This window comes from Macaca thibetana, chromosome 11, assembly GCF_024542745.1.
Source record: "Macaca thibetana thibetana isolate TM-01 chromosome 11, ASM2454274v1, whole genome shotgun sequence".
Lineage (NCBI taxonomy): Eukaryota > Metazoa > Chordata > Mammalia > Primates > Cercopithecidae > Macaca > Macaca thibetana.
In genome coordinates this window covers 47012031-47037376 of record NC_065588.1, presented here as the reverse complement: position 1 = coordinate 47037376, position 25346 = coordinate 47012031, and the positions used below count along the sequence as shown (strand labels likewise).

Sequence of the window (25346 nt, the reverse complement as noted above, 5' to 3'; positions counted from 1 at the left end):
TGAATCCAGGAGGTGGAGCTTGCAGTGAGCCGAGATCACACCACTGCACTCCAGTCTGGATGACAGAGCAAGACTCCATCTCAAAAAAACAAAACAAGAAATCCCAGAAATTCTTGGTTTTTTTTGTTGTTGTTGTTGTTGTTGTTGTTTTGTTTTGTTTTCTTGAGATAAGGTATTGCTACGTATATTGCCCAGGGTTGGTCTTGAACTGGGCTCCAACGATCCACCTGCCTCAGCCTCCTAAAGTGCTGGAATTACAGGTTTGAGTCAATGAGCTCAGCCAAAATACAGAAATTCAACACTGATACAAACTATTATCTAACCCACAAACCATATTCCAAAATAGTCTATTGTCCCAATAATGTCCTCTATAGGTTTTCCTCCCACCTTTTTTCCTGATCTGGGATCTACTGGAGGAAATCCTACTTAGTTGTCCTATCTCTTGATTCTCTTATAATCCAGGACTGTTTCTCAGCCTTACTTTTTCTTTTATTATCTTGATATTTTTTGTACAGACTAGTTATTTTGTAAAATGTTCTTTAATTTTGGCTTGATATTTCCTTATAATTAGTTTCAGGTTATACATTTTGGCAGAAATACCATAGAAATGGGCCGGGCGCGGTGGCTCAAGCCTGTAATCCCAGCACTTTGGGAGGCCGAGATGGGCGGATCACGAGGTCAGGAGATCGAGACCATCCTGGCTAACACGGTGAAACCCCGTCTCTACTAAGAAATACAAAAAATAGCCGGGCGAGGTGGCAGCGCCTGTAGTCCCAGCTACTCGGGAGGCTGAGGCCGGAGAATGGCGTGAACCCGGGAGGCGGAGCTTGCAGTGAGCTGAGATCCGGCCACTGCACTCCAGCCTGGGCTACAGAGCAAGACTCCGTCTCAAAAAAAAAAAAAAAAAAAAAAAAAAAAAAAAAAAAATACCATAGAAATAATTTGTTGTCTTCTTCTTCTTTTTTTTGGTAAAGATGGGGTCTCACTACATTGCCCAGGCTGGTCTCCAACTACCAGTCTCAAGGAATCCTGCTTCAGCCCCCAAAATGCTGCACTGGGATTATAGGCATGAGTCACCATGCCCAGCCAGAAATAATCTCTTTCTCAAAACATGATGTCAGGAGGTGTCTCGCTCCATTATGGTAATATAACTTGAATTGCAAAGTTGGTTAGTGTGGTGAATATGGTATCTGCCAAATAAACTCACTGTAAACTTACCATTCTTCCCTTTGCAATTAATAAGTAATTCATGGGAGGATACTTTTGAGACTATGTAAATGTTACATACTTTGTCAACCTTTCAACTCACTAGTTTTAGCACCCATTGATAATTCTTGCTGGAATCAATTTTTTTTTTTTAATAGAGATGGGGTCTCCCTATGTTGCCCAGGCTGGTCTCAAACTCCCGGGCTCAAGGGATTCTCCTGCCTTGGCATCCAAAAGTGAATAGGATTACAGGTGTGAGCCACTGTGCCCACCATTTTTTGAAAAATATTTTTTATTTTTAATGGAACATTTCATGAGTCTGTGTGTCATCCTTGCTCAGGGGTCATGTTAATCTTCCTTGTATCATTCCAATTTTAGTATATGTGCTGCTGAAGTGTGCACGGAATCAACTACTATATTACAATACGATAATTTTATAGCTCCACCATTTCTTCTATATTTATTAGTTGGTATGTATTATAAGAAAAAGCTTTCCAGGCCAGCACGGTGACTCATGCCTGTAATCCCAGCACTTTGGGAGGCTGAGGAGGGTAGATCACCTGAGGACAGGAGTTCGAAACCAGCCTGGCCAACATGGCAAAACCCCGTCTCCACTGAAAATACAAAAATTAGCTGAGCATGGTGGCACATGCCTGTAGTCCCAGCTACTTGGGAGGCTGAGGCACAAGAACTGCTTTAACCTGGGAAGCAGAGGTTACAGTGAGCCAAGATTGTACCACTGCACTCCAGCCTGGGTGAAAGAGTGAGACTCCGCCTCAAAAAAAAAAAAAAGAAAAAAAGCTTTCCTTTCTCCCCTAGTTATTTATATCAAAATGAGCCCACTGATTTTCATTTTATTCCATGACTATTCTGTTACTATCATTATTTTGATGCTCATATTTTTGCAGATTTGGCCAACAGGAGTCCCTTCATGCTGGTTCTTATGTCCTTTAGACACAGTTCCATCATTTTGAGCAGCTGTTTTATGACATAAGATATTTCATGCTCCTGAGGTACTTTTCCCGCTCCAGACCTAGAATTATACCTTTCTTCAAGGAAACGTGGCTCCTTTTAGTGAAGAATGAATGGTATTTAAAAACCAAGATCTTAGAAGCAGGGGTACTCAGTGCTATTGGGGAATCTTTTCTCTTTTTTTTTTTTTTTTGAGACAGAGTCTCGCTCTGTTGCCCAGGCTGGAGTGCAGTGGCCGGATCTCGGCTCACTGCAAGCTCCGCCTCCCGGGTTTATGCCATCCTCCTGCCTCAGCCTCCCGAGTAGCTGGGACTACAGGCGCCCGCCACCTCGCCCGGCTAGATTTTTGTATTTTTTTAGTAGAGACGGGGTTTCACCGTGTTAGCCAGGATGGTCTCGATCTCCTGACCTCGTGATCCGCCTGTCTCGGCCTCCCAAAGTGCTGGGATTACAGGCTTGAGCCACCGCACCCGGCCTGGGAAATCTTTTCTAAGCCCTTTTGGTGGATCAAGAAATTCATACACATAAAACTACATCTGTTACTAACTATATTTAAAATGATGAGTTCATATTAATACCTCCATTTCCAATTCAACATCATTCTAATTTTCCCTCTTTTCACTTATAATTCCCTTCTCTAATAGGATGAAACCTGGTTCACAATATTATCAATATATTTTACTCATTTCTCAATCCTACCATACACAGGAAGTACATTTTAAAAACTGTTTGTTTTTTATTTTTGAGATAGGGTCTCACTCTGGCACCCAGGCTGGAGTGCAGCAGCATGATCTCAACTCACTGCAACCTCCACATCCCGGGCTCAAGCAATCCTCTCACCTCAAACTCGTGTGAGTAGCTGGGACCACAGGTGCACACCCAGCTAATTTTTTGTATTTTTGGTAGAGATGGAGATTTACTGTGTTGCCCAGGTTGCTCTCAAGTTCCTAGGCTCAAGCAATCCACCCGCCTGAGTCTCCCAAAGTGCTGGCATTACAGGCGTGAGCCATTGCACCCAGCCAAAAATTACTATCTTATGTCAATATGAAAAATAAATCTTCTAACTAGTGTTCAGTATTTATTTGTAGTCCTTTTGGTCTTTAGACTGAGGACATATAGTTAAAGTATCATGGTCAAAAACTGTTTGAGTTAGTTCTCATCCTTTCCTGCTTTGATGTGGTTACACAGTTCACATAGTTAGGTTCATCATTTTTTTGTTTATATTCTGTAAGTCTTTCCCAATCTTGCTGATTAAAATTTAACATGTTCCAAAAGTCAAAACTATACCAAAAAGTTAGCTTAAAGAAGTATTACTACCCGAACAATCACTTCTGCCCCAATCCCACCTACCTTTGCTATAGGTAGTAGATACATACATATTTACTATTTTTTACAAAAATAAGCAGACATGTATATCTTTTCATTTCCCTGTCTTTCATACACAAAAGTAAGCATATTGTATTTTTTTGCACTTTGCTTTTCCACTTAACAATATACCCTGGAAATCATTCTCTATCAGCTATCAGCTTTCTTCATTCTTTTTTACAGCTGTATAGCACTCTACTGTACACAGTTTATTTAACTATTATCCTATGTCTGGGCATGTAGATGTTTCTAATATTTTGCACCTAAAATAATGCAACAAATAGCCTTCTGCAAATATATTTTTACACTAATCAGAGCTTACCTTCAGAGTAAATTCTGACAAGAGAGAATTCTAAATAAAAAAGCAAATATGTGTTAAATTTTGTCACATCTTGAAAAATTCCTCTCCCAAAACAGTTTTTACCACACTGCATTACTACTAGCAATGTACAGGTGTACCTACTTCCTCACCGCCTAACCTTCAGAGTGTGTTGTCTAGCTTTTTGATTGCTGCCAACTTGACAGCTAAGAATTCATATCCTAGTATAGTTTTAATTTGTGCTTCCTTGATCATTAATGAGATTAAACATTTTTATAGAGGACTTAAGGGCCATTTTATGTTGTCTGTTTTTAAGTGAAGTAAATGTTCATGTCATTTGGCCATTTTTTCTATCAGCCTTCTCTGTTTGTTTTTCCTTATATTATATTTTCGGGCCAGGTGTGATGACTCATACCTGTAATCCAAGCATTTGGGGAGGCCAAAATGGGAGGAATGCATGAGCCCAAGAGTACGAGACCAGCCTGGGCAACATAATAAAACACTACCTCTACAAAAAATAAAAAATTAGCCATGTGGTAGCATGTGCCTATAGGCCCAGCTATTCAGGAGGCTGAGGCAAGAGGACCACTTGAGCACAGGAGGTCAAGGCTGCCTGAGCCATGACTGCAGTACCTGCACTCCAGCCTGGGCAACAGAGTGACACGAAAGAAAAGAAAGAAAAGAAAGAAAAGAAAGGAAAGAAAGGAAAGAAAGAAAGGAAAGAAAGAAAGAAAGGAAGAAAGAAAGGAAGAAAGGAAGAAAGAAAGAAAGAAGAAAGAAAGAAAGAAAGAAAGAAAGAAAGAAAGAAAGAAAGAAAGAAAGAAAGAAAGAAAGAAAGAAAGAAAGAAAGAAAGAAAGAAAGAAAGAAAGAAAGAAAGAAAGAAAGAAAGAGAGGAAGAAAAATATTTTCTTCCAGTATGGCATCTGTTTTTTTGACATTGTTTATGGCTTTTTTCAAACTATGCAGAAGATGGGTTTTTAAAAATTATTATAGAATTAAGTTCTCAAATCAACAACCAAACTACACCATAAGGAACTAAAAAAAGAACAAACTAAATCCAAAATTAGCAGAAGGTGCTGGGCGTGGTGGCTCATACCTGTAATCTCAGCACTTTGGGAGGCCAAGGCAGGTGGATCATCTGAGGCCAGGAGTTCCAGACCAGCCTGGTCAACAACAGAGTAAAACCCCGCTCCACTAAAAATACAAAAATTAGCCAGGTGTGGTGGTGCACACCTGTAATCCCAGCTACTCAGGAGACTAAGGCAGGAGAACTGCTTGAACCCAGGAGGTGAGAGTTGTAGTGAGCTGATATCGTGCCACTGCACTCCAGCCTGGGCAACAGAGTAAGGCTCCGTCTCAAAAAAAAAAAAAAAGAAAAGAAAAGAAATAATAAAGATTAGAGTAGAATTAAATGAAATAGAGAACAGAGAAATGGGGGCAAAATCAACAAATGAGTTGCTTTTTTGAAAAGATCAACAAAATTGACAAATCCTCAGCTTTCTTGAGAAAAAAAAGAAAGAAGATTCAAATAACTAAAATAAGAAATAAGAGACATTACAACTGGATGCCTCAGAAATAAAAGGAATTATAACAGACTATGGGCTGGGTACAGGGGCTGATGCCTGTAATCTCAGCACTTTGGGAGGTCGAGGTGGGCAAATCACTTGAGCCCAGAAGGTCAAGACCAGCCTGGGCAACATGGCAACACCTTGTCTCTACAAAAAACACAAAAATTAGCTGGCCATGGGCGTGTCTGTTCGTGTAGTACCAGCTACCCAGGGCTGGGGGTCGGGGGTTGAGGTGGGAGAACTGAAGCTGTAGTGAGCCATAATCGTGCCACTGCACTCTAGCCTAGGTGATAGAGACCTTTCTCAAAAAAAAAAAGAAAAGAAAAGAAAAGAAAAAAGAAAAAGAAAGACTACTAGGAATCATACCTGCCAACAAATTGGATAATCTACAAAAAATTGGATAAATTCCTAGAAACATAAACCTACCAAGACTGAATCATGAAAAAACAGAAAATCTCAACAGATCTGTAATTAGTAAGGAGATTGAATCAGTAACTGAAAACTCTCCAACAAAGAAAAGCCCAGGACCTGACAGCCTCACTGGAGAATTCTATCAAACATTTAAATAAGAATTAATGCAAATCTTTCTCAAACTCTTTCAGAAAAACTGAAAAGGAGGATCACTTGAGCCCGGGAGGTCGAGGCTACAGTGAGCTATGATTACACTGCTGCACTCCAGCCTGGGCAACAGAAGGAGACCCTGTTTCTTAAAAAAAAAAAAAAAAAAAAAAGTTGTGTTTCTATACACTAACAATGAATTACCTGAAAAGAAAATTAAGAAAATAATGCCATTTATAATAACATCAAAAAGAACAAAATACTTAGGAATAGACTTAACTGAGGAGGTGAAAAACTTGTCCATTAAAAACTGTAAAACATCTCTGAAAGAAATTAAAGAAGACATAGGAAAGAGATCCTGTGTTCATGGACTGGAAGACTTTATATTGTTAAAATGTTGTTACTATCCAAAGCATTTTAAAGATTCAATGGAATCCCTATCAATATCCCAATGGCATTTTTTTCCAGAGATAGAAAAAACAATTCTAAACTTTTTACACGGAATCTCAAAAGATTCCAAATAGCCAAAATAATCTTTAAAAAGAAGCACAAAGCTGAAGCCTTTATATTTCTTTTTTTTGAAATGGAGTCTCGGTCTGTCGCCCAGGCTAGAGTGTAATGGTGCGGTCTCGGCTCACTGCAACCTCTGCCTCCCGGTTCAAGTGATCCTCCTGCCTCAGCCTCCCAAGTAGCTGGGACTATGGGCATGTGCCACCACGTCCAGCTAATTTGTGTGTGTGTGTGTGTGTGTGTGTGTGTGTGTGTGTGTGTGTGTGTGTGTATATATATATATATTTTTTTTTTTTTTTTTTTTGAGACAGAGTCTCACTCTGTTGCCCAGGCTGGAGTACAGTGGCATAGTCTCGGCTCACTGCAACCTCTGCCTCCTGGGTTCAAGCAATTCTCTTGCCTCAGCCTCCTGAGTAGCTGGGATTAGAGGTGCCTGCCACCACGCCTGGCTAATTTTTTGTATTTTTAGTAGAGACAGGGTTTCACCATGTTGGTCAGGCTGATCTTGAACTCCTGACCTCAAGTGATCCACCTGTCTTGGCCTCCCAAAGTGCTGGGATTACAGGCATGAGCCACCACGCCCGGCCTATATTTCCTTATTTCGAAACTATTACAGGATGAGCATGGTGGCTTACACAAGTAATCCCAACACTTTGGGAGGCTGAGTGGGGAGGATTGCTTGAGCCCAGGAGTTCAAGACCAGCCTGGGAAACACAGTGAGATTCTGTCCCTGTTTAAAAAAAATATAATTACAAAGCTCCAGTATTCAAAATAGTTTGGTACTAGCATAAAGACCGACATAAAGACCAACAGAACAATAGAGAGCCCAGGAATACATCCTCACATAGAAGGTCAAATGATTTTCAACAAAGGTGCCAAAACTACACAATGGGAAAAGGATAGTCTCTTCAACAAATGTGTTAGGAAAACCGAATAACCACATGCAAAAGAATGAAAAATGGGCCCTTATTTAACATGATATACAAAAATTGACTCAAAATAGATTAAAGACCTAACCAGTAAGGCCATAAACTAAAACTCCTAGAAGAAAATAGAGGGGAAAAGCTTCATGACATTGGATTTGACAACAATTTATTGAATGTGACACCAAAAACACAGGCAATAAGAGCAAAAATAGGCAAATAAGACTACATTAAACTTAAAAACTTCTGCTCATCAGAGAAACAATCAACAGAATAAAAAGATAACCTGCGAAATGGGAGAAAGTATTTACAAACCATATATTGGGTAGGGTATTAATATCCAAAATAAAGACCTTCTATAACCTAGTAACAAAAAAAAATTAACCCAATTTTTTAAATGGGCAAAGGACTTGAATAGACATTTCTCCAGAGAAGATAAATAACCAACAATCATATGAAAAGATGCTCAACATCACTTTCTTCAAGGAAATGAAAATCAAAACCACAATGAGGTACTACTTCACAGCCACTAGAACGGCCATACCTTACTTACATCCATTAGAATTTTTTCTATATCAAAAAATCAGAAAATACGTGTTGAAGAGGATTTGGAGAAATTGGAATGCTTGTGCACCACTGGTGGGACTGTAAAACAATATAGCTTCTATGGAAAATAGTACGGAGTTTCCTCAAAGATTAAAAAAATAGATTTACCATACGATCCAGCAATTCCACTTCTGGATATATCTCCAAATGAACCGAAAACAGGATCTCAAAGAAATATTTGTACTCATATTCACTGCAGCATTATTCATAATAACTAAGATGTGGAAGCAACAAAATCCCCACTGTGGTGGAAGAGATAAGTAAAACATGGTATATACATACAAAGAAATATTATTCAGCCTTAAAAAATAAGGAAATCCCATCATCTGCCACAACATGGATGAACCCTGAGGACACTGTGTAGAATAAAATAAGCCAATCACAAAAAGACAAATACTGCATGATTTCAGTTATATGACATACTCAAATTCACAGAAGCAGGAAGGTAGAATGGTGGTTGCTGGAGGCTGAGAGGAGGGGAAAATGAGTTGTTCAACAGGTATGGAATTTCAGTCACACAAGATGAAGAAGTTCTAGAGATCTGCTGTACAATAACAGGCATACAGTTACCAGTACTGTAATGCATACTTAAAAACTGTCAAAAAGATACATTTATGTGTTTTTTAACCACAAAAAAATATTTTATGTAGTTTTTAAAATTACATCTGCATTCTGAGCCTTTGCATAAGGCTTTCTATAGGCTGGATTATAGCAAAGTTTTGTGATGTTTTCATTTGGTACTTTATTTTTTGAGACAGAGTTTCACTCTTGTTGCCCAGGCTGAAGTGCAGTGGCATGATCTCGGCTCACTGCAACCTCTGCCTCCTGGGTTCAAGAGATTCCCCTGCCTCAGCCTCCTGAGTAGCTGGGATTACAGGCGCCCACCACCACCCCTGGCTAATTTTTTGTATTTTTAGTAGAGATGGGGTTTCATCATGTTGGTCAGGCTGGTCTCAAACTCCTGACTTCAGATGATCCACCCACCTTCGCTTTCCAAAGCACTGGGATTACAGGCGTGAGCCACGGTGCCTGGGGCTCGTTTGGCACTTAATATAGTTTCTTTTTTTTTTTTTTTTTTTTGAGACGGAGTCTCGCTCTGTAGTCCAGGCTGGAGTGCAGTGGCCGGATCTCAGCTCACTGCAAGCTCCGCCTCCTGGGTTCACGCCATTCTCCGGCCTCAGCCTCCCGAGTAGCTGGGACTACAGGCGCCCGCCACCTCGCCCGGCTATTTTTTTGTATTTCTTAGTAGAGACGGGGTTTCACCGTGTTAGCCAGGATGGTCTCGATCTCCTGACCTCGTGATCCGCCCGTCTCAGCCTCCCAAAGTGCTGGGATTACAGGCTTGAGCCACCGCGCCCGGCCTATAGTTTCTTTTTTACATATAGATCTCTGATTTTTGAAGCTTATACTCTTTTTGAGACAAAGTCTCTCTTTCGCCCAGGCCGGATAGCAGTGGCACAATCTCGGCTCACAGCAGCCTCTGCCTCCTGGGTTCAAGTGATTCTCATGTCTCAGCATCCTGAGTAGCTGGGACTACAGGCACTCACCACCATACCCAGCTAATTTTTTTGTATTTTTAGTAGAAATGGGGTTTCACCATGTTGGCCAGCCTGGCCTTGAACTCCTGACCTCATGTGATTTGCCCACTTCAGCCTCCCAACGTGCTGGGATTACAGGCGTGAGCCACCACATCTGACCTGAAGTTTATGCTTATACATGGTGTGAGATACGGATCTAATTAATCTTTTTCCAGCTGTCCTAGTGTCACTTATTTAAAAGTACATTTTTGTCCTGGTGATTTGTAATGTAATCTTTATTGTATACTAAATTCCCAGATATACACCTGTCTACCTCTGAAGTTGTTATTCCAATGGTCTGCCTGCTAATCTGTGTGCCATACTAAACTGTTTTAATTACAGTCTCTATAGGATGTTTTAATATCTGGTATGTGTAGTCACTCCTTGTACCTTTTCTTTCTCAGTGTTCTCTTAGCTATTCTTATATGTTTATTTTCCCAAATGAACTTCAAAAATGAGTTTTCTAACTCTATAAATAAATTTGATATTGCTTTTACTGGCATTAGATTAGACCTGTAAAGTAATTTAGACAGACCTGGCATCTTCGTGGTGTTAAACTGCCCTAAGAACAACGGATGTCTTTCCGCTTATTAGGTCTACTTTTTTGTCTTTCAGGGTTTTAAAGTTTTTTCATAAAGGTTTTAGACATTTCTTAAGTTTATCCCTAAATATATTTTACCTTTAGTGCTTTTGTAAATGAAGTTTGCTGTACTATTGTATCTTTTAACTGCTTATTATTTGCATATGTGAAGGTTGTCGATTTCTGTACTAATGTTGTATCTTGCTGACCAAATATGTTTTAAGTTAATTCTGTCATTGATTCTCTTGAGTTTTCTAGATAAATTATCTTATAAACTGTAAATAGTTTTACTTCTTTTCTAATTCTTACACTTCTCACTGATTTTTCTCGTCCGTCTGCATTGGCAAATACCTATGGTACAATTAAAATGTTAGTATCTTTAGGATTAAAAAAAAAAGCCCTTGCAAGTAAGATGGGGTTGTGGGGGGATGAACAACCCAACATAAAAAAAAAATAGAGGCTGGGTGCGGTGGCTCACACCTGTAATCCCAGCACTTTGGGAGGCAGAGACAGGTGGATCACGAGGTCAGGAGATCGAGACCATCCTGGCTAACACGGTGAAACCCCATCTCTACTAAAAAATACAAAAAATTAGCTGGGCATGGTGGCAGGCGCCTGTAGTCCCAGCTAGTCAGGAGGCTGAGGCAGGAGAATGGCGTGAACCCGAGAGGTGGAGCTTGCAGTGAGTCGAGATGGGGCCACTGCACTCCAGCCTGGGCAACAGAGCGAGATTCCATCTCGAAAAAAATAAATAAATAAATAAAATAAAATAAAAATAGGCTTAGGCAATGGACAGGTAGTTTACAGAAGCAGCACAAATGGCCAGTAAACATATCTCCAAATGTCCAATCTCATTCGTAACAAAAGAAATAATACCTTTACCACCAAGATAAAAGAGTAGCCATTTCCCCCCACATCTATGGATAACACTGAAACATTTCTTTTCTCATCTTTCCCAAAAAGATAAGTGGAATATGTTATTTTTAGTCTCAAAGTAGCTGCTCCTATTCTTTTTATTTTTTGAAAGGGAGTGTCGAAATGTTGCCCAGGCTGGAGTGCAGTGGCATGATGTTGGCTCACTGCAAGCTCCGCCTCCTGGGTTCAAGCAATTCTGCCTCAGTCTCTCACGTAGCTGGGACTACAGGCGCATGCCACCATGCCTGGATAATTTTTGTATTTTTAGTAGAAACGGGTTTTGGTCAGGCTGGTCTCCAACTCCTGACCTCAAGCGATCCACCTGCCTCGGCCTCCCAAAATGCTGGGATTACAGGCGTGAGCCACCGTGCCCGGCCACCTGCTCCTATTCTTGGCTTATTTTTACAAAGTGGTTAGCATATGATCCATGAGTGGCACAGCTGGGCTTTAAGGACCAGGGCGAGAACTGAGACCAAGTGCCCTTACCTGTTAGGATTTTTCCATAGATAGACAGATAGGGATAGAGGGAAAGGCAGATGTGTAGGTGGGTTGAGTCATAAAGCAGAGAGGTATAGTTCAAGGAATTCCTTGCAAGCCAACAAGCAGTCATGCCATTTTTCCTTAATTTCTAAGGTACTGACCTCTTGCAGAAGCAGCAATGACTAATTTCTGAAATAGGATATCACAACACTAATTAGGGCACTACTCAGTGCAGGGTGGAGAGGAAGAGGAGGGGATATTTTAATTTTCCATTTCACATTCCCCTGCTTTGATAAATTATGTTTCTTCTGCCTGGAATATCCAAATAACTATCCATCCTTCAAAATGGCTCAGACATCACCACCTCCATTCTGAAGCCCATTCTTGACACCGCATGCCTTCCCGTCTCCCTCTTCTGTGTCACCTCTGTACCACCTTGTATTGAGGAGGGGGGAAGGAAAAAAAAAAACCCTCCACCTTAGGCAACATGGTGAAACCCTGCCTCCACAAAAAATACAAAAATTATCCAGGCATGGCAGGGTTTGTCTGTAGTCCCAGCTACTTGAGCTAAAGAGGGACGATAGTTTGAGCCCAGGAGGCGGAGGATGGAGTGAGCTGACTGTGTCACTCCACTGCATCCTAGACAACAGAGCCAGACCCTGTCCCCCACCCCACCCCCCAAAAAAAAGATGGACAAGAAAAACAGAAGAAAAACTCCTGTGTTTTCATCTAGGTTTCTCTAGCAATCTAACATTTTTCTCAAATTATAGGAAGTCTGCAATACATGCTTGCTGAACTGAATTCAACTTACCTTCTACAGCATAAGGAATGTATCAGAAATAAAATGATCTTAGTGTGCCAGTGCCAGTCATCACCAGATCAGAGATTAGATTTGGACAGAGACAAGAAAAATTCACAATTAGGGTGGCAAAGCGAGTTAGTACTGCATTTAGCTCCCAGCATTAAATCAGAAGAATCCATACTTAGAGTAAAAGTCATTAAGAACAATAACTGGGCCCGGCATGGTGGCTCACACCTGTAATCCCAGCACACTGAGAGGCCAGGGTGGGTGGATCACTTGAGGCCAGGAGTTTGAGACCAGCCTGGCCAACATAGGGAAACCTCATCTTTATTAAAAATACAAAAATTAGCTGGGTGTGGTGGCATGTGCCTGTAATCCTAGCTACTCGGGAGACTGAGACATGAGAATTACTTTAACCCAGGAGGCGGAGGTTGCAATGAGCCAAGATAGCACCACTGCATTCCAGCCTGGGCAACAGAGTGAGACTCTGTCTTAAAAGTAATAATAATAATAGACCGGGCACAGTGGCTCACGCCTGTAATTCCAGCACTTTGGGAGGCCAAGGCAGGTGGATCACGAGGTCAGGAGTTTGAGACCAGCGTGGCCAATATGGTGAAACCCCGTCTCTACTAAAAATACAAAAATTAGTTGGGTGTGGCGGCACATGCCTGTAGTCCCAGCTACTTGGGAGGCTGAGGCAGAAGAATCACTTGAACCCAGGAGGCAGAGGTTGCAGTGAGCTGAGATCGTGCCACTGCACTCCAGCCTGGGCAACAGAGCGAGACTCCATCTCAAAATAAATAAATAAAATAATTAAGACTTTAAAATCTTAAAATCTATCTTTAAAATTTACAATATGCATAAATTTTATGTTATTTTACCATAATAAAAGATTGAAAAAAATACACATTGCAAAAATATCTAAACATATATAATGCTAAAGTAAAAATTTTCCCTAGACCCACCACTTCCCAAAAATAATCCTGCCTCAATAGTTTGGTATATATTTTTCCAGGTCTCCATGTCTATAAACATAGTAGCATACGTTTATATTATTATAACATAATAATGTTATAAATATTACAAGTATAAACATATTTATAAAAATCAGATTATATGCTACATACTGTCTTGCCTTTACTATTTAAAAAGTATATTTTGGGCTGGGCGAGATGGTTCACCACTGTAATCCCAGCACCTAGGGGAGGCCAAGGCGGGAGGATTGCTTAAAATCAGGAGTTCAAGGCCGGGCGCGGTGGCTCAAGCCTGTAATCCCAGCACTTTGGGAGGCCGAGACGGGTGGATCACGAGGTCAGGAGATCGAGACCATCCTGGCTAACACGGTGAAACCCCGTCTCTACTAAAAAATACAAAAAACTAGCCGGGCGAGGTGGCGGGCGCCTGTAGTCCCAGCTACTCGGGAGGCTGAGGCAGGAGAATGGCGTAAACCCGGGAGGCGGAGCTTGCAGTGAGCTGAGATCCGGCCACTGTACTCCAGCCTGGGCAGCAGAGCCAGACTCCGTCTCAAAAAAAAAAAAAAAAAAAAAAAAAAAAAAAAAAATCAGGAGTTCAAGACCAACGTGGGCAACAAAGTGAGATCCCATTTCAACCAAAAGTAAAGTAAGTTGGCCAGGCACAGTGGCTCACGCCTGTAATCCCAGCACTTTGGGAGGCCGAGGCGGGCAGATTACGAGGTCAGGAGATCGAGACCATCCTGGCTAACATGGTGAAACCCCGCCTCTACTAAAAACACAAAAAATTGGCTGGGTGTGGTGGCGGGTGCCTGTAGTCCCACCTACTTGGGAGGCTGAGGCAGGAGAATGGCGTGACCCCAAGAGGCAGAGCCTGCAGCGAGCCGAAATCACGCCACTGCACTCCAGCCTAGGCGACAGAGCAAAACTTTGTCTCAAAAAAATTAAAATAAAATAAGTTAACCTGGCACAGTAGCGTGTGCCTGTAGTTCCAGCTACTTGAGAGGCTGAGGCAGGAAGACTGCTTGCACCCAGGAGTTAGACGCTGCACTGAGCCATGATTGTACCATTGTACTCCAGCCTGAGTGACAGAGTGAGACCCTGTCTCAAAAAAAAAAAAAAGGATTTTGTACATCCTTCCATATTTGCACAAATACATCTACCTCAAGTTAACTTTCATAAAATTCTATTGTGTGAACATTCTATGACTTATTTAACCATTGGACTATACATAATACCACAACAAACGGCTTTGTATATGTATGTATATATCTTTATGCACACGAGTGTTTATATAAAATGAATTCTTAGAAGTAAAATTTCTGGATAAAGAGCATGACTATTTAAAATTTTAAAGATATTGCCTAACTGTTGGGCTATTACTTTTAAGACATTACCAACTTATTTTTAGCTCTGAAATGAAATAATTTTATACTGCATTTATACTGATTATACAATTGTAGCGTCCTTGGAATTTACTTAGTTGAATCATGATTCCATATTTAATTGAATCTATGATGTCATCTTGTATAAAACATTCTTATTTTAGGTATGTTAAAAGTGAGAAAAATGTCCTCCTTATATTAGAAGGAAAAATGATTCCTAGCTGTCTTAGAAAATGATTAATCACTTCTACTGAGAAAGTAACAGACAACAGCAAATCAAATTTTTAAATTTACTAATTAAAAAGAGTACATTTCCAAAGTATTTTTATATGTGATATGAAACATGTAATGGCAAACTGGACAAAGCTAGGGAATTATTCACATTAAGAAAGCTTTAGAAGGCCTGTAACATCTGGATAATTAGTAATTACAGAGCACGTTTTTCCCTGTCACAGGCGTTCACAGCAACAGATCACAAAACAAATCAAGCCACTCAACTATTTTCTAACATGATAAACCTTGACCCATACACCAGTGTCAAAAAGAGATGGTCAGTTATCTATTAGCAAAGACTCTTACTGATAACAACAGGCAGCTCTCTTAACTGAATTTGACTCATTCAACACCACACAATTCATCTTGATCTTTGATAAAGAAGTCACTTCCAGAGTTCAGTCCCCAGACACAAGTGACTTTGGACATCTCTCCCAGAAGCATGTGGAAGCTGGGTATCATTTTCCAGTACTCATGTTTGAGCTGAATAAGGTAATACAAATACTCCCCTAACATCCTGTTTTATTTTTGTTGTTTTGTTTGAGGTACCTAACTTCTCAAGAGATTAACATCAAGAGAGTCAGAATGACTTAAAATAAGATCACTTTTCATCTCAGGCATTAATTTGTGTTTTCTACATTTGAGACCATACTACGTGTATGGAGGTGCATCATGCCTGGATGTGCAGGAAAAAGAAATATACTAATAAGGTAGTATACTTGAAATGTAAGCTCCCTCTTGGCTAAAGCACAAAGAATGGAATCAGGTCAGATAATCTAAACTCTGAATAAAGGTAAGTTCTTTATACTGTGTCTGAAATGTGAACACTAAGTCTATTTAGATTTAATTATGATTGGTTGAAATGTTATAGGTGTTAATAAGCCTCCATCAAATAAGAAAGGGTTTTATAATTACACTTACCAGCATTAATATAAAATCCTTCTTATGTAGCCATCACTTTATTCTGAATTGTTGCAATTTTTATTAAACATACCTTATATTCTTCAGCTATTTTTGCACATGGCATGTAAATGTAACCCTTTCTATGACTGGAGTAGCAAACAGATATAAGTTCAGCTCCCATCAACCTCCACTACTTATCTGCCCCACCTCTGCAGCTGCTGCTGGTCTCTTCTCAAATGATCCTCCTGTCTCGGCCTCTCTGAGTGCTGGGATTACAGGTACGAGCCACCCCTGCTGATTTCTTCTTATTCGGAGAAGCCAGAATTCTCAGAGACTCAATTTCTTTCACATCTTGAGCTTTCTTTCGCTATTTAGTTGAGCAATTCCTAATATACTGAAAAATTTGATTTTCACCCAAAGTCTATGCTTGCATCCTCTTTTCATGTTCCCCTCCTGATAGGATTGGAGGACCCTCATAGCTTTCAATATCTTCAAGGTTTTTAAATCACTTTTTCTCCCCTACTTTACCTCATTCTGGCCTACTTCTTGCTACTATCTTTTAAACACACACAGACACACAGACACACAGAAAAACTCCCAGTGAGATGAACATACAATTGTTAAAAACTCTCCAGTACACCAGCACCTAGCCAACAATCTCCACAGTCAGCTGACTAGTATCTGATCCACAGCATACACTTTCTAATACTTGGGATAATCAAAAAGCAAAGGTGCAAAAGAGCAGGGACTACAGATTACAGCTGGGTTTTGACAGGTGAAGCTCAAAATTTTATAGTACTAAATAAGCTCACAAAAAACTTTTTCACATTTGATTGGGTTGGATATAGAATGTTGAAAATCACCCTTCTGGATCCTTAATAATCCTTTATTACATGCTGTAAAAACAAAGAAAAAGGAAGGTAAATCTCTCTCTCTCTCTCTCTCTCTCTCTCCCTCTCTCTCCCTCTCTCTGCCTTTCTCTCTCTCTCTCTCTCTCTCCCCCCCACCCCCAGAAGGCCAAGGATGAAAGCTGTGAAGGCTAAAATCCCTTCTGGACAGGTTGGAGCATGCTGCTGCTGAACCTGGGCTCCAGCCTCAAAAGAAAACACTAGGTGGCTGGAAAATCAGGCTTAGGTGATTGGCAACAAAGGGGAGCACCTGAATGCTTTGCTACTTCCAGCCCTCCCTTTCTCTAATCCATTCCTTAACTAGTAACTACAATGTGTTTTGGTTTTTTTTTTTTTTTTTGAGATGGAGTCTCACTCTGTCACCCAGACTGGAGTGTAGTGGCGCGATCTCGGCTCACTGCAAGCTCCGCCTCCCCGGTTCACGCCATTCTCCTGCCTCAGCCTCCCGAGTAGCTGAGACTACAGGCGCCCACCACCATGCCTAGCTCATTTTTTTGTATTTTTAGTAGAGACGGGGTTTCACTGTGTTAGCCAGAACGGTCTCGAACTCCTGACCTCAAGTGATCCACCCACCTTGGCCTCCCAAAGTGCTAGGATTACAGGCGTGAGCCACCGCACCTGGTCTACTAGTAAATACTTCTATTCTCTTCTTTCTGCAAAATATCTGTTTAGCTCTTATATATGGAAGGCCCTGTGCCAAGGCACTTCGGTCTATAGCTGGAGTGAGCTACTAAAACAAATACAAATCTGATGATGTTACTGCTCTGCTGAAAATCCTTCAGTGACATTCAAGATCCCACAAGATCTGGTCTCTGGTAATCCTTCTAGCCTCATCTCCCACCTCTTTCTGGCCCTTGCAGTCTAAGTTCTGAACACTATTTCCCTGGCTAACTCTTGTCTGTCTGCCATGACTCAGCTTAGATGTCTTGTTCTCTGAGCAAGCCTCTCTTGATCACTCAAGACCAGTTTAGGTATAAAATTACAACCTCTATTTTTTTTTCCCCTGACTGAACACTTCTCATCCTTTTCTCCTTCTGTGTGTGAAAATATCTATCTAGTAAAACCAGCTCACAAAATAGCTGATGCAGCTCTTCAGCTGTGTCCTTTCCTCATTTTCTCTAAAGCAGTTTTTGAGAGGACGTGATACAGACTGTGTTTTTCAGTTCAAGAAAACGTTAAGGCAACCTTGGTCAGTACAAAGACGACAAAAATCTGAAGAAAATAAATAATATCTCCATTAGTCTTTTTGCTTAATTCTGCCACTTCTTAAAACAAGAAATGTGCCGCAGAGACTACTCTTGGTGCAGTGGACGGGAAGTGGGCATCGGAAAGGCCTGCTGCACCACACATGCTCTAGGGATCTATCAGTCACTCCTCTGCTTATCAAAGCTGCACATCTGGTCCTGGCCGCCAGGTGGTCCCAAGCACAGTGCAAGCAGGAGTATGCTCCTGCTGCCAGACAGGCACACCTTGCTCCTTCCCTTCCTATGGGTACTTTTTGGGTTAGAAGAAATAACTAATTTGAAATTTCATTGAGAGTTTTCTTTCAGCTCCATCAATTAAGAGAGACTAGTTACGCAATAGCTCTAGCTCTGGCAAACACAGAAGGGCCTGCCTCTTCCAATAGAATCCACTGAGCTCTCCCAGTACCACCCACGAGACCCAACCCTCCACTTTCTTATTTACTTATTTATTCACATGGCCTTTGTGCTTGTATGCTTGTCTGGTCTCTTCTTAAACTGTTAAATTCCTTGAGGGCAGAACAGTCTTTATTTTTTTTGAGACGGAGTCTCACTCTGTCACCCAGGCTGGAGTACAGTGGTGGGATATCAGTTCACTGCAAGCTCCACCTCCCGGGTTCAAGTGATTCTCCTGCCTCAGCCTCCTGAGTAGCTGGGATTACAGGTGCCCACCACCATGCCCCACTAATTTTTGTATTTTTAGTACAGACGAGGTTTCACCATGTTGGCCAGGCTGGTCTCAAACTCCTGACCTCAAGTGATCTGCCCACCTCAGTCTCCCAAAGTGCTGGGGTTACAAGCGTGAGCCATGTCGCCTAGCTGGAAACAGTCTTAGGTACTGTTCCATTTCCAGCAAATTACTGAGTACCTACTATACCTGACACATAGTAGGGTACAAAATAAATGACTGGTGAATGAGTTAATATAGACTTGTTGGTGCCTCATGGGGGGGGGGGGAAAGAAACAAGTATTGGAAGCTCTCAGGATACACAGTTCATACTATTGTTAGGAAAACGATTCAGCTGGTCATTCTGTGGCTTCTCCTCACCTGATCGATATCGTTCATCCCTGGCTCCCCCGGATCGAGTTCGGTGGTACTTAGAGGGAGCAGAAGTTTGAGCTGTAGATGGAGCAGGTGTCTGGTTTCTAAGTTCTTTCTGTACTGCTGAATCAGTTTCTAAAAAAGGAAGTTTTAAAGATGGTTATCCAGTAACAGTAATAGCTAACATTTTCTAAAGCCCTTTAAGCATTCCCACAACACTCTGAGCTAGGTACTATTACCCCATTCACAGCAAAGGGCTAGAGAGTTTTAATATAAATACATAAATATGATGCAAAGACATCCAAACTAAAAAAATATCATCGTAGAGCCTTAAATGTCAACAGGCTGATAAGAGAGGAATAGCCAGAAGACAAATGTAAATTAAAAGGCCATTCCAGAGACTCCAAAGAGAGGCAGTAGTGATGGGGAGCTGACTGCATATGACCCCCAACCCTGAACAGTGAGACAACGAATAGCTTGGGGAGCCTTAGCTACCATACCGTCAGTCACTCCAGATAAACATAATTCAAGCAAAAACAGGGAGATTATGCAAGCACAGCTTCAAGCCTATTAGCCCCTCTTCCAACTGCACTCATCGCTGACCCTGTCCTGTCCCCATACTCTGCCCTCCCAAAATATACTGTCTTATCAAGAATATAGGGATGGGGTAAATAAACAGAAAAACACTAAGTTCTGATGTTTTCCTGCCTTTTTATCTCAAATGATTAATTCCAAATTTGTTTCTTAAAAAAATTACAATAAGAAAATTTAACATGAGATGTACGTTTTTAACAAAATTTTGAGTGTAAAATACAGTAGTATTAATATCTTACTAGTATTGATAAGGCACGATGTTATAAAGCAGAACTTACTAACCTTGGATAACTGAAACTTTATACCTGCAGAACAGCAATGTCTCATTTCCCGCTCCCTATATCCCCCAACAACCACCATTCTACTCTCTGCTTTTATGAGCTTGACTCTCTTAGATATCCCATGTAAGTGGAATCATGCAGTATTTGTTCTTCTGTGACTGCTTTATTTCCCTCAGCATAATGTCCTCCAGGTTGTCACATATTGCAGGATTTCCTTCTTTAAGGCTTATTTTAAGTTTCTGAAATAGCACCTGGTTATGTCCAGCAAGACAGCTTCCGCACAGCAAATTAAGTGCCCAATATATTAAGATGTCATCTACACAGCAAATGTACTGCTCCAGACCCCAGCTCAGAATCAGCATATAAAGCCAAAAAATTAAGGGGGGGGGGGGAAGACTCAAAGCAGTGGTCTGGAGAGTACAAGCAACAGTGCCACACACCCCAGTAAACACTGATGGCATCAAAGTATTACAGGAACTGAGATTCATAATGACAATGTTTTATCACTTAAAAAGAAAAAAAAAAAAGCAGGTAGCATGCTGGAAAGGTCATGTGTTGGGGCTCTAGTCAATAGTCCTGGCTGAGCCCAGCCCTCCACCTGCCCCGTCAATGCAGCAAACATTTGAATGAGCCATCTTAGACTGTCCAGAGCAGCCCATCTACTACGTGAGGGGGAAGACAACCACTGAATGACCCCAGCTGGCAACCATATAGAGCAAAATAGTCACCCTGCCCAAATCCCTGGCCCACAAAACCATTATTTCTTTAAATGGTTCATACCCACACACACACACACACACACACACACACACACACACACACACACACACACACGGAAGAGTATATTTTAGGGTCTTCTCCACTAATGTGCTTTTAAGGATCTGGAAATGCTGTTTTTGATGGTTCCTCTTAACCAAGCTTTTCATTAGAAAATATATTAACTGAGCAGAAAATGTTTCAGAAACAGATTTTACAATGTCTGGGATTATAATTGAAGTTTTAATCAACCTAAATTCTCTTCAGAATCTATTTCACAGAATAGCTATACTAAATTCTTAACATTTTCCATACCTTGTTACATTTTCTAGTTTTACCAATCAAAAGTAAGAAAGACTCTGTCTCAAAAAAAAAAAATTTGTGGAGATTTATTCCCACTTTGGCTCACTTGCAAGGGCAATGATTTATCATGAATGGAGGCAGCAAATGAGCAGCCTGGGCAACATAGCAAGACTCTGTCTCTTAAAAAAAAATTAGCTGGGCATGGTAGTGCACATCTGTGGTCCCAGCTTCCTGGAGGCTAAGACAGGAGGATCACTCGAGTCCTGGAGGTTGAGGTTGCAGTGAGCCGTGATCACACCATTGCCCTCCAGCGTGGGGAACAGAGCAAGACCCTGCCTCAAGAAAAAAAGAAAATGCTGAAAGCAAATGCAGTAAAATATTAACAGAAATTATCCTGGGTGATGAGAGTTTGGATAATTTACATATTTTTCCACAGGTTTTACAAGTTTTCTGTAATTTAGAAAAGCTCTTTTTCTGAATGTAAAATTGATGTTCACCACAGGACATCAAGAAAATAGCTAACTATAAAGAATAAAATTTAAATTATATTAGATTTTCTTAATTATAAGGTCATAACCATGTACAACAGATCCCTACCCAAAATCAGTTAAAACAATATTTACTTGTCAGCTTCCTAAATTATGACACTGAGTAGGCTTTTCCAACTTCCTATTTTTATTTATTTATTTATCTTTTGAGACAAAGTCTTGCTCTGACACCCAGGCTAGAGTGCAGTGGCACAACCTCTGCTTACTGTAACCTTCACCTCCTGGGCTCAAGCGATTCTCCTGCCTCAGCCTCCTGAGTAGCTGGGATTACAGGTGCCCACCACCATGCCCAACTAATTTCTTTTTGTATTTTTAGTAGAGACAGGGGTCTCACCATGTTGGCCAGGCTGGTCTTGAACTCCCAACCTCCAGTAATTTGCCCGCCTCGCTCAGCCTACCAAAGTGTTGGGATTACAGGCGTGAGCCACCACTCCTGGCCAGCTTTTCCAACTTTCTAAAAATCAATGACTTCCTTTTCCTTTCCCTGAAAGCAACTGACAAATCCATGCATATTTGGGAGTAAGAGGGAGAAATGTACGTCCTGGTTAGATTTTAAAAATTGTGTTGACTAGGTCAGGCGCGGTGGCTCACACTTGTAATCCCAGCAATTCAGCCAGAAGGCCGAAGTGGGCAGATCACCTGAAGTCAGGAGTTCAAGATCAGCCTGGCCAATATGGCAAAACCCTGTCTCTACTAAAAATACAAAAATTAGCGGGCGTGGTGGCATGCACCTGTAGTCTCAGCTACTTGGGGAGGCTGAGGCAGGAGAATCACTTGAACCCAGAGGCAGAGGTTGCAGTGAGCTGAGATTGTGCCACTGCACTCTAGCCTGGGTGACAGAGCAAGACTCTGTCTCAAAAAAAAAAAAAAAAAAAAAAAAAACAAAAGTGGAGATTTATTCCCATCTTGGCTCACTTGCAAGGGCAATGATTTATCATGAATGGAAGCAGAAAACAACATACAGGTTGAACACCCCAAACATCCAAATCCAAAACTTTTTGAGCTCCTGTCTAATGCTCACAGGAAACGTTCCTTGAAACATTTCTAATTTCCAATTTTTGGATTTCAGATGTTCAACTGGTACGTAAGGTAAATATTCCAAAAATTTTTTTAAAAATCTGAAATCTGAAACACTTCTAGTCCCAAGCATTTCAGATAAGGGCTACTCAACCTGTTATCTCAGGCCTCATCAAAAAGAGGAGGGAAGGAGTGTGGGGACATGGGAAGACAGCAGGGCATTATTTAACAGCATATGTAATATCAGCTGGGCAGGCAAGATGCTGCCTCAAGGTAAATCATTCCCTGAACCACGGTTTCACACTCCAACTAGATCTCAGAAATTATCTGGAGTGCTGAAATACAGATTACTGTGTTTTGAATAAGATATACACAGTTTAACTGCCATGGTAAGGAAAAGCTAAAAGCAAAGATGAAACTTAACTACATGTATCAACATAATGAGATACTATATGCCATTAAAAATGAAAAATATGTAGACTATGCAGATACTTCATTCCAAATAAAGTAATGCCAAGTGATAAAAGAACACAAAATATTATGTACACAATATAATTATAACTGTATGTAAAAACTATTTATATACAATTATAAGGGTCAGGTGGGACAAAAAAAAATCCCTAACGTATTTGGATTGAGGTACTCTCTATTTCTTTACAATTTCATTGTTCTGCTTATAGAATGAATTATGCATAAAACCAAAGACAAATACAAATATGTGCTGGAATGGAAGCTGCCAGACTCACAAATTAAGTCTTCTTCATGACATCTAAATTCTAGCATAAAATAAAATAGAGATCCAAAGAAAAAGACAACTTGCTGATTATTACAAAGCAAGAGCTTCAGGTGGGGGGTTTCTGATCTTTCAGTCTGTTATGCAGAACATCCACTAGGGGTCACCATTATGTTTAAATAGTGATGATGTTAAAAGGTTTAGTAACAATAAAAAGTACACATTTTAGGTTCAAAAACACAAAGCCTTCCTTCTCGATGACCAACATGTATATAATTTATTGTTCCTTGGCAGAAAAATACATCAGAGTCTAGTATGTTTCTATTGTTTGAATATGGTAAGGATGATAATCTGAAAAAAATGGTATTTAGTAGCACAAAACTACACAACATTTCCACTCAGGAAGATGGAAGGAAGCCACCAGCCTCTACATGTTATCTTTTAACTCTGCTTATGGCCGGGCGCGGTGGCTCAAGCCTGTAATCCCAGCACTTTGGGAGGCCGAGACGGGCGGATCACGAGGTCAGGAGATCGAGACCATCCTGGCTAACACGGTGAAACCCCGTCTCTACTAAAAAATACAAAAAAAAACTAGCCGGGCGAGGTGGCGGGCGCCTGTAGTCCCAGCTACTCGGGAGGCTGAGGCAGGAGAATGGCGTAAACCCGGGAGGCGGAGCTTGCAGTGAGCTGAGATCCGGCCACTGCACTCCAGCCTGGGCGACAGAGCCAGACTCCCTCTCAAAAAAAAAAAAAAAAAAAAAAAAACTCTGCTTATGATTTAACAGATATTCTCACCTGCAAGAGTAACACAGTGAAACAGGATGGGCTCTGAGAACAAGGAACCTAATAGTTCAACTTCCGGGAGTTGAACAGAGCAGATATGCCTGGACACATGCCTTGGTGCTAGTATCCAGAGAAGAAACACATTAAACAAGTAAGTGGTCACCATGTGTATACCTTTGACCTTGTGATACATGCTAAGAAGGAAAAGAACAAGGGTCTCTTAACCCACATAATGGGGATTTAACTTGTATTAGAATTTCAGTGAAGATGAATGTCTGTTAAAAGGAGACAGTGATGCAAAACTTAACTAGGCAGAGAGAAGGAAAAGCCACTTCATTCAAAAGCATGGTGTTTGTAGAAGCCCAGTGAAGGAGAAAAGCCTTAAAGTCTAAGACCAGTGGGGCTAAAGATACAGCAAAAGGGTAGAGTGTTACAAAATGAGACTGGACTGGAAAAGTGGCATCAAGTCACTTGCCCTAAGCCGAGTGGGCAGCCTTTGAAGAGATTTACAAGGAATGACAGAATATCAATAATACTTCCATGGCTCTTGCTTATTACCATCTCATTATGTCTTCACAACAGCACCATGTGACAGATACTATTAACGAAGCAGGATGCCCGTCACAGATTTTTCCACAGTGAGAGTGAGTCAATAATCACCTTGAATCATTATAGGGCCCTCACTCCCACACCATCCAAGAAGGATGGTAAATGCACCTTGATTGAGAGGCTAGAGCAGCTGTGAGTAATTGAGGAAAGTCTTCGTTTGAAGGGTAGGTGATTAACCTCTCCGCCTAGAGAAGGCAAGAGAGGAATGAGAGTGCTGGTGTCTGGAATCTGAAAAAGGGGCCACCTGCCTGTTTTCCAGGTGTAGACTCTGTAAGGAATGTGGGTTGGGAGTTCTGGGTCTGTTAAGCGGTAGGTGTCTGAACAGATCCTGACCCAGAGCTTCCTTGGCCACCTGACATCAGGAAAATGGTAGTGCATGAGGCTAAGAGAGCCAACACTAGGAGCTCTGCTCCACCAGTCCAAGTAGAGATCATCAGAGTAGCTGATGCAGAGAACAGGCTCAGCATTACTGGCTGGTCACACAGTGAGGACCAGTTTTCAGCAGCACCCTGTGAGATGATAGAAAGCAAACAGCAGACTGTGGGGATCTTTCCCCTTTGGGTGTGAAAGTTGGATCTACCACCTCTCCTTTTGCACTGCCTACATAATCCCTGAGG

The 25346-nt window shown here is 41.1% G+C and overlaps 1 protein-coding gene and 1 non-coding gene across 6 annotated transcripts in view; both read right to left on the bottom strand.

The window, feature by feature from the left end:
- DIP2B (disco interacting protein 2 homolog B) overlaps positions 1–25346 on the bottom strand; it is a 255922-nt gene that overhangs the window by 94736 nt on the left and 135840 nt on the right. For all 5 annotated transcript variants that reach the window (XM_050748648.1, XM_050748650.1, XM_050748649.1 and 2 more), the window contains exon 3: positions 19112–19240. In XM_050748648.1, the coding sequence (XP_050604605.1) occupies positions 19112–19240 (129 nt within the window). The remainder of the gene's footprint in view (positions 1–19111; positions 19241–25346) is intronic.
- On the bottom strand, positions 1502–1608 carry LOC126931839 (U6 spliceosomal RNA). The gene has a single exon (XR_007717953.1). It is a non-coding gene; the product is annotated as a U6 spliceosomal RNA (small nuclear RNA).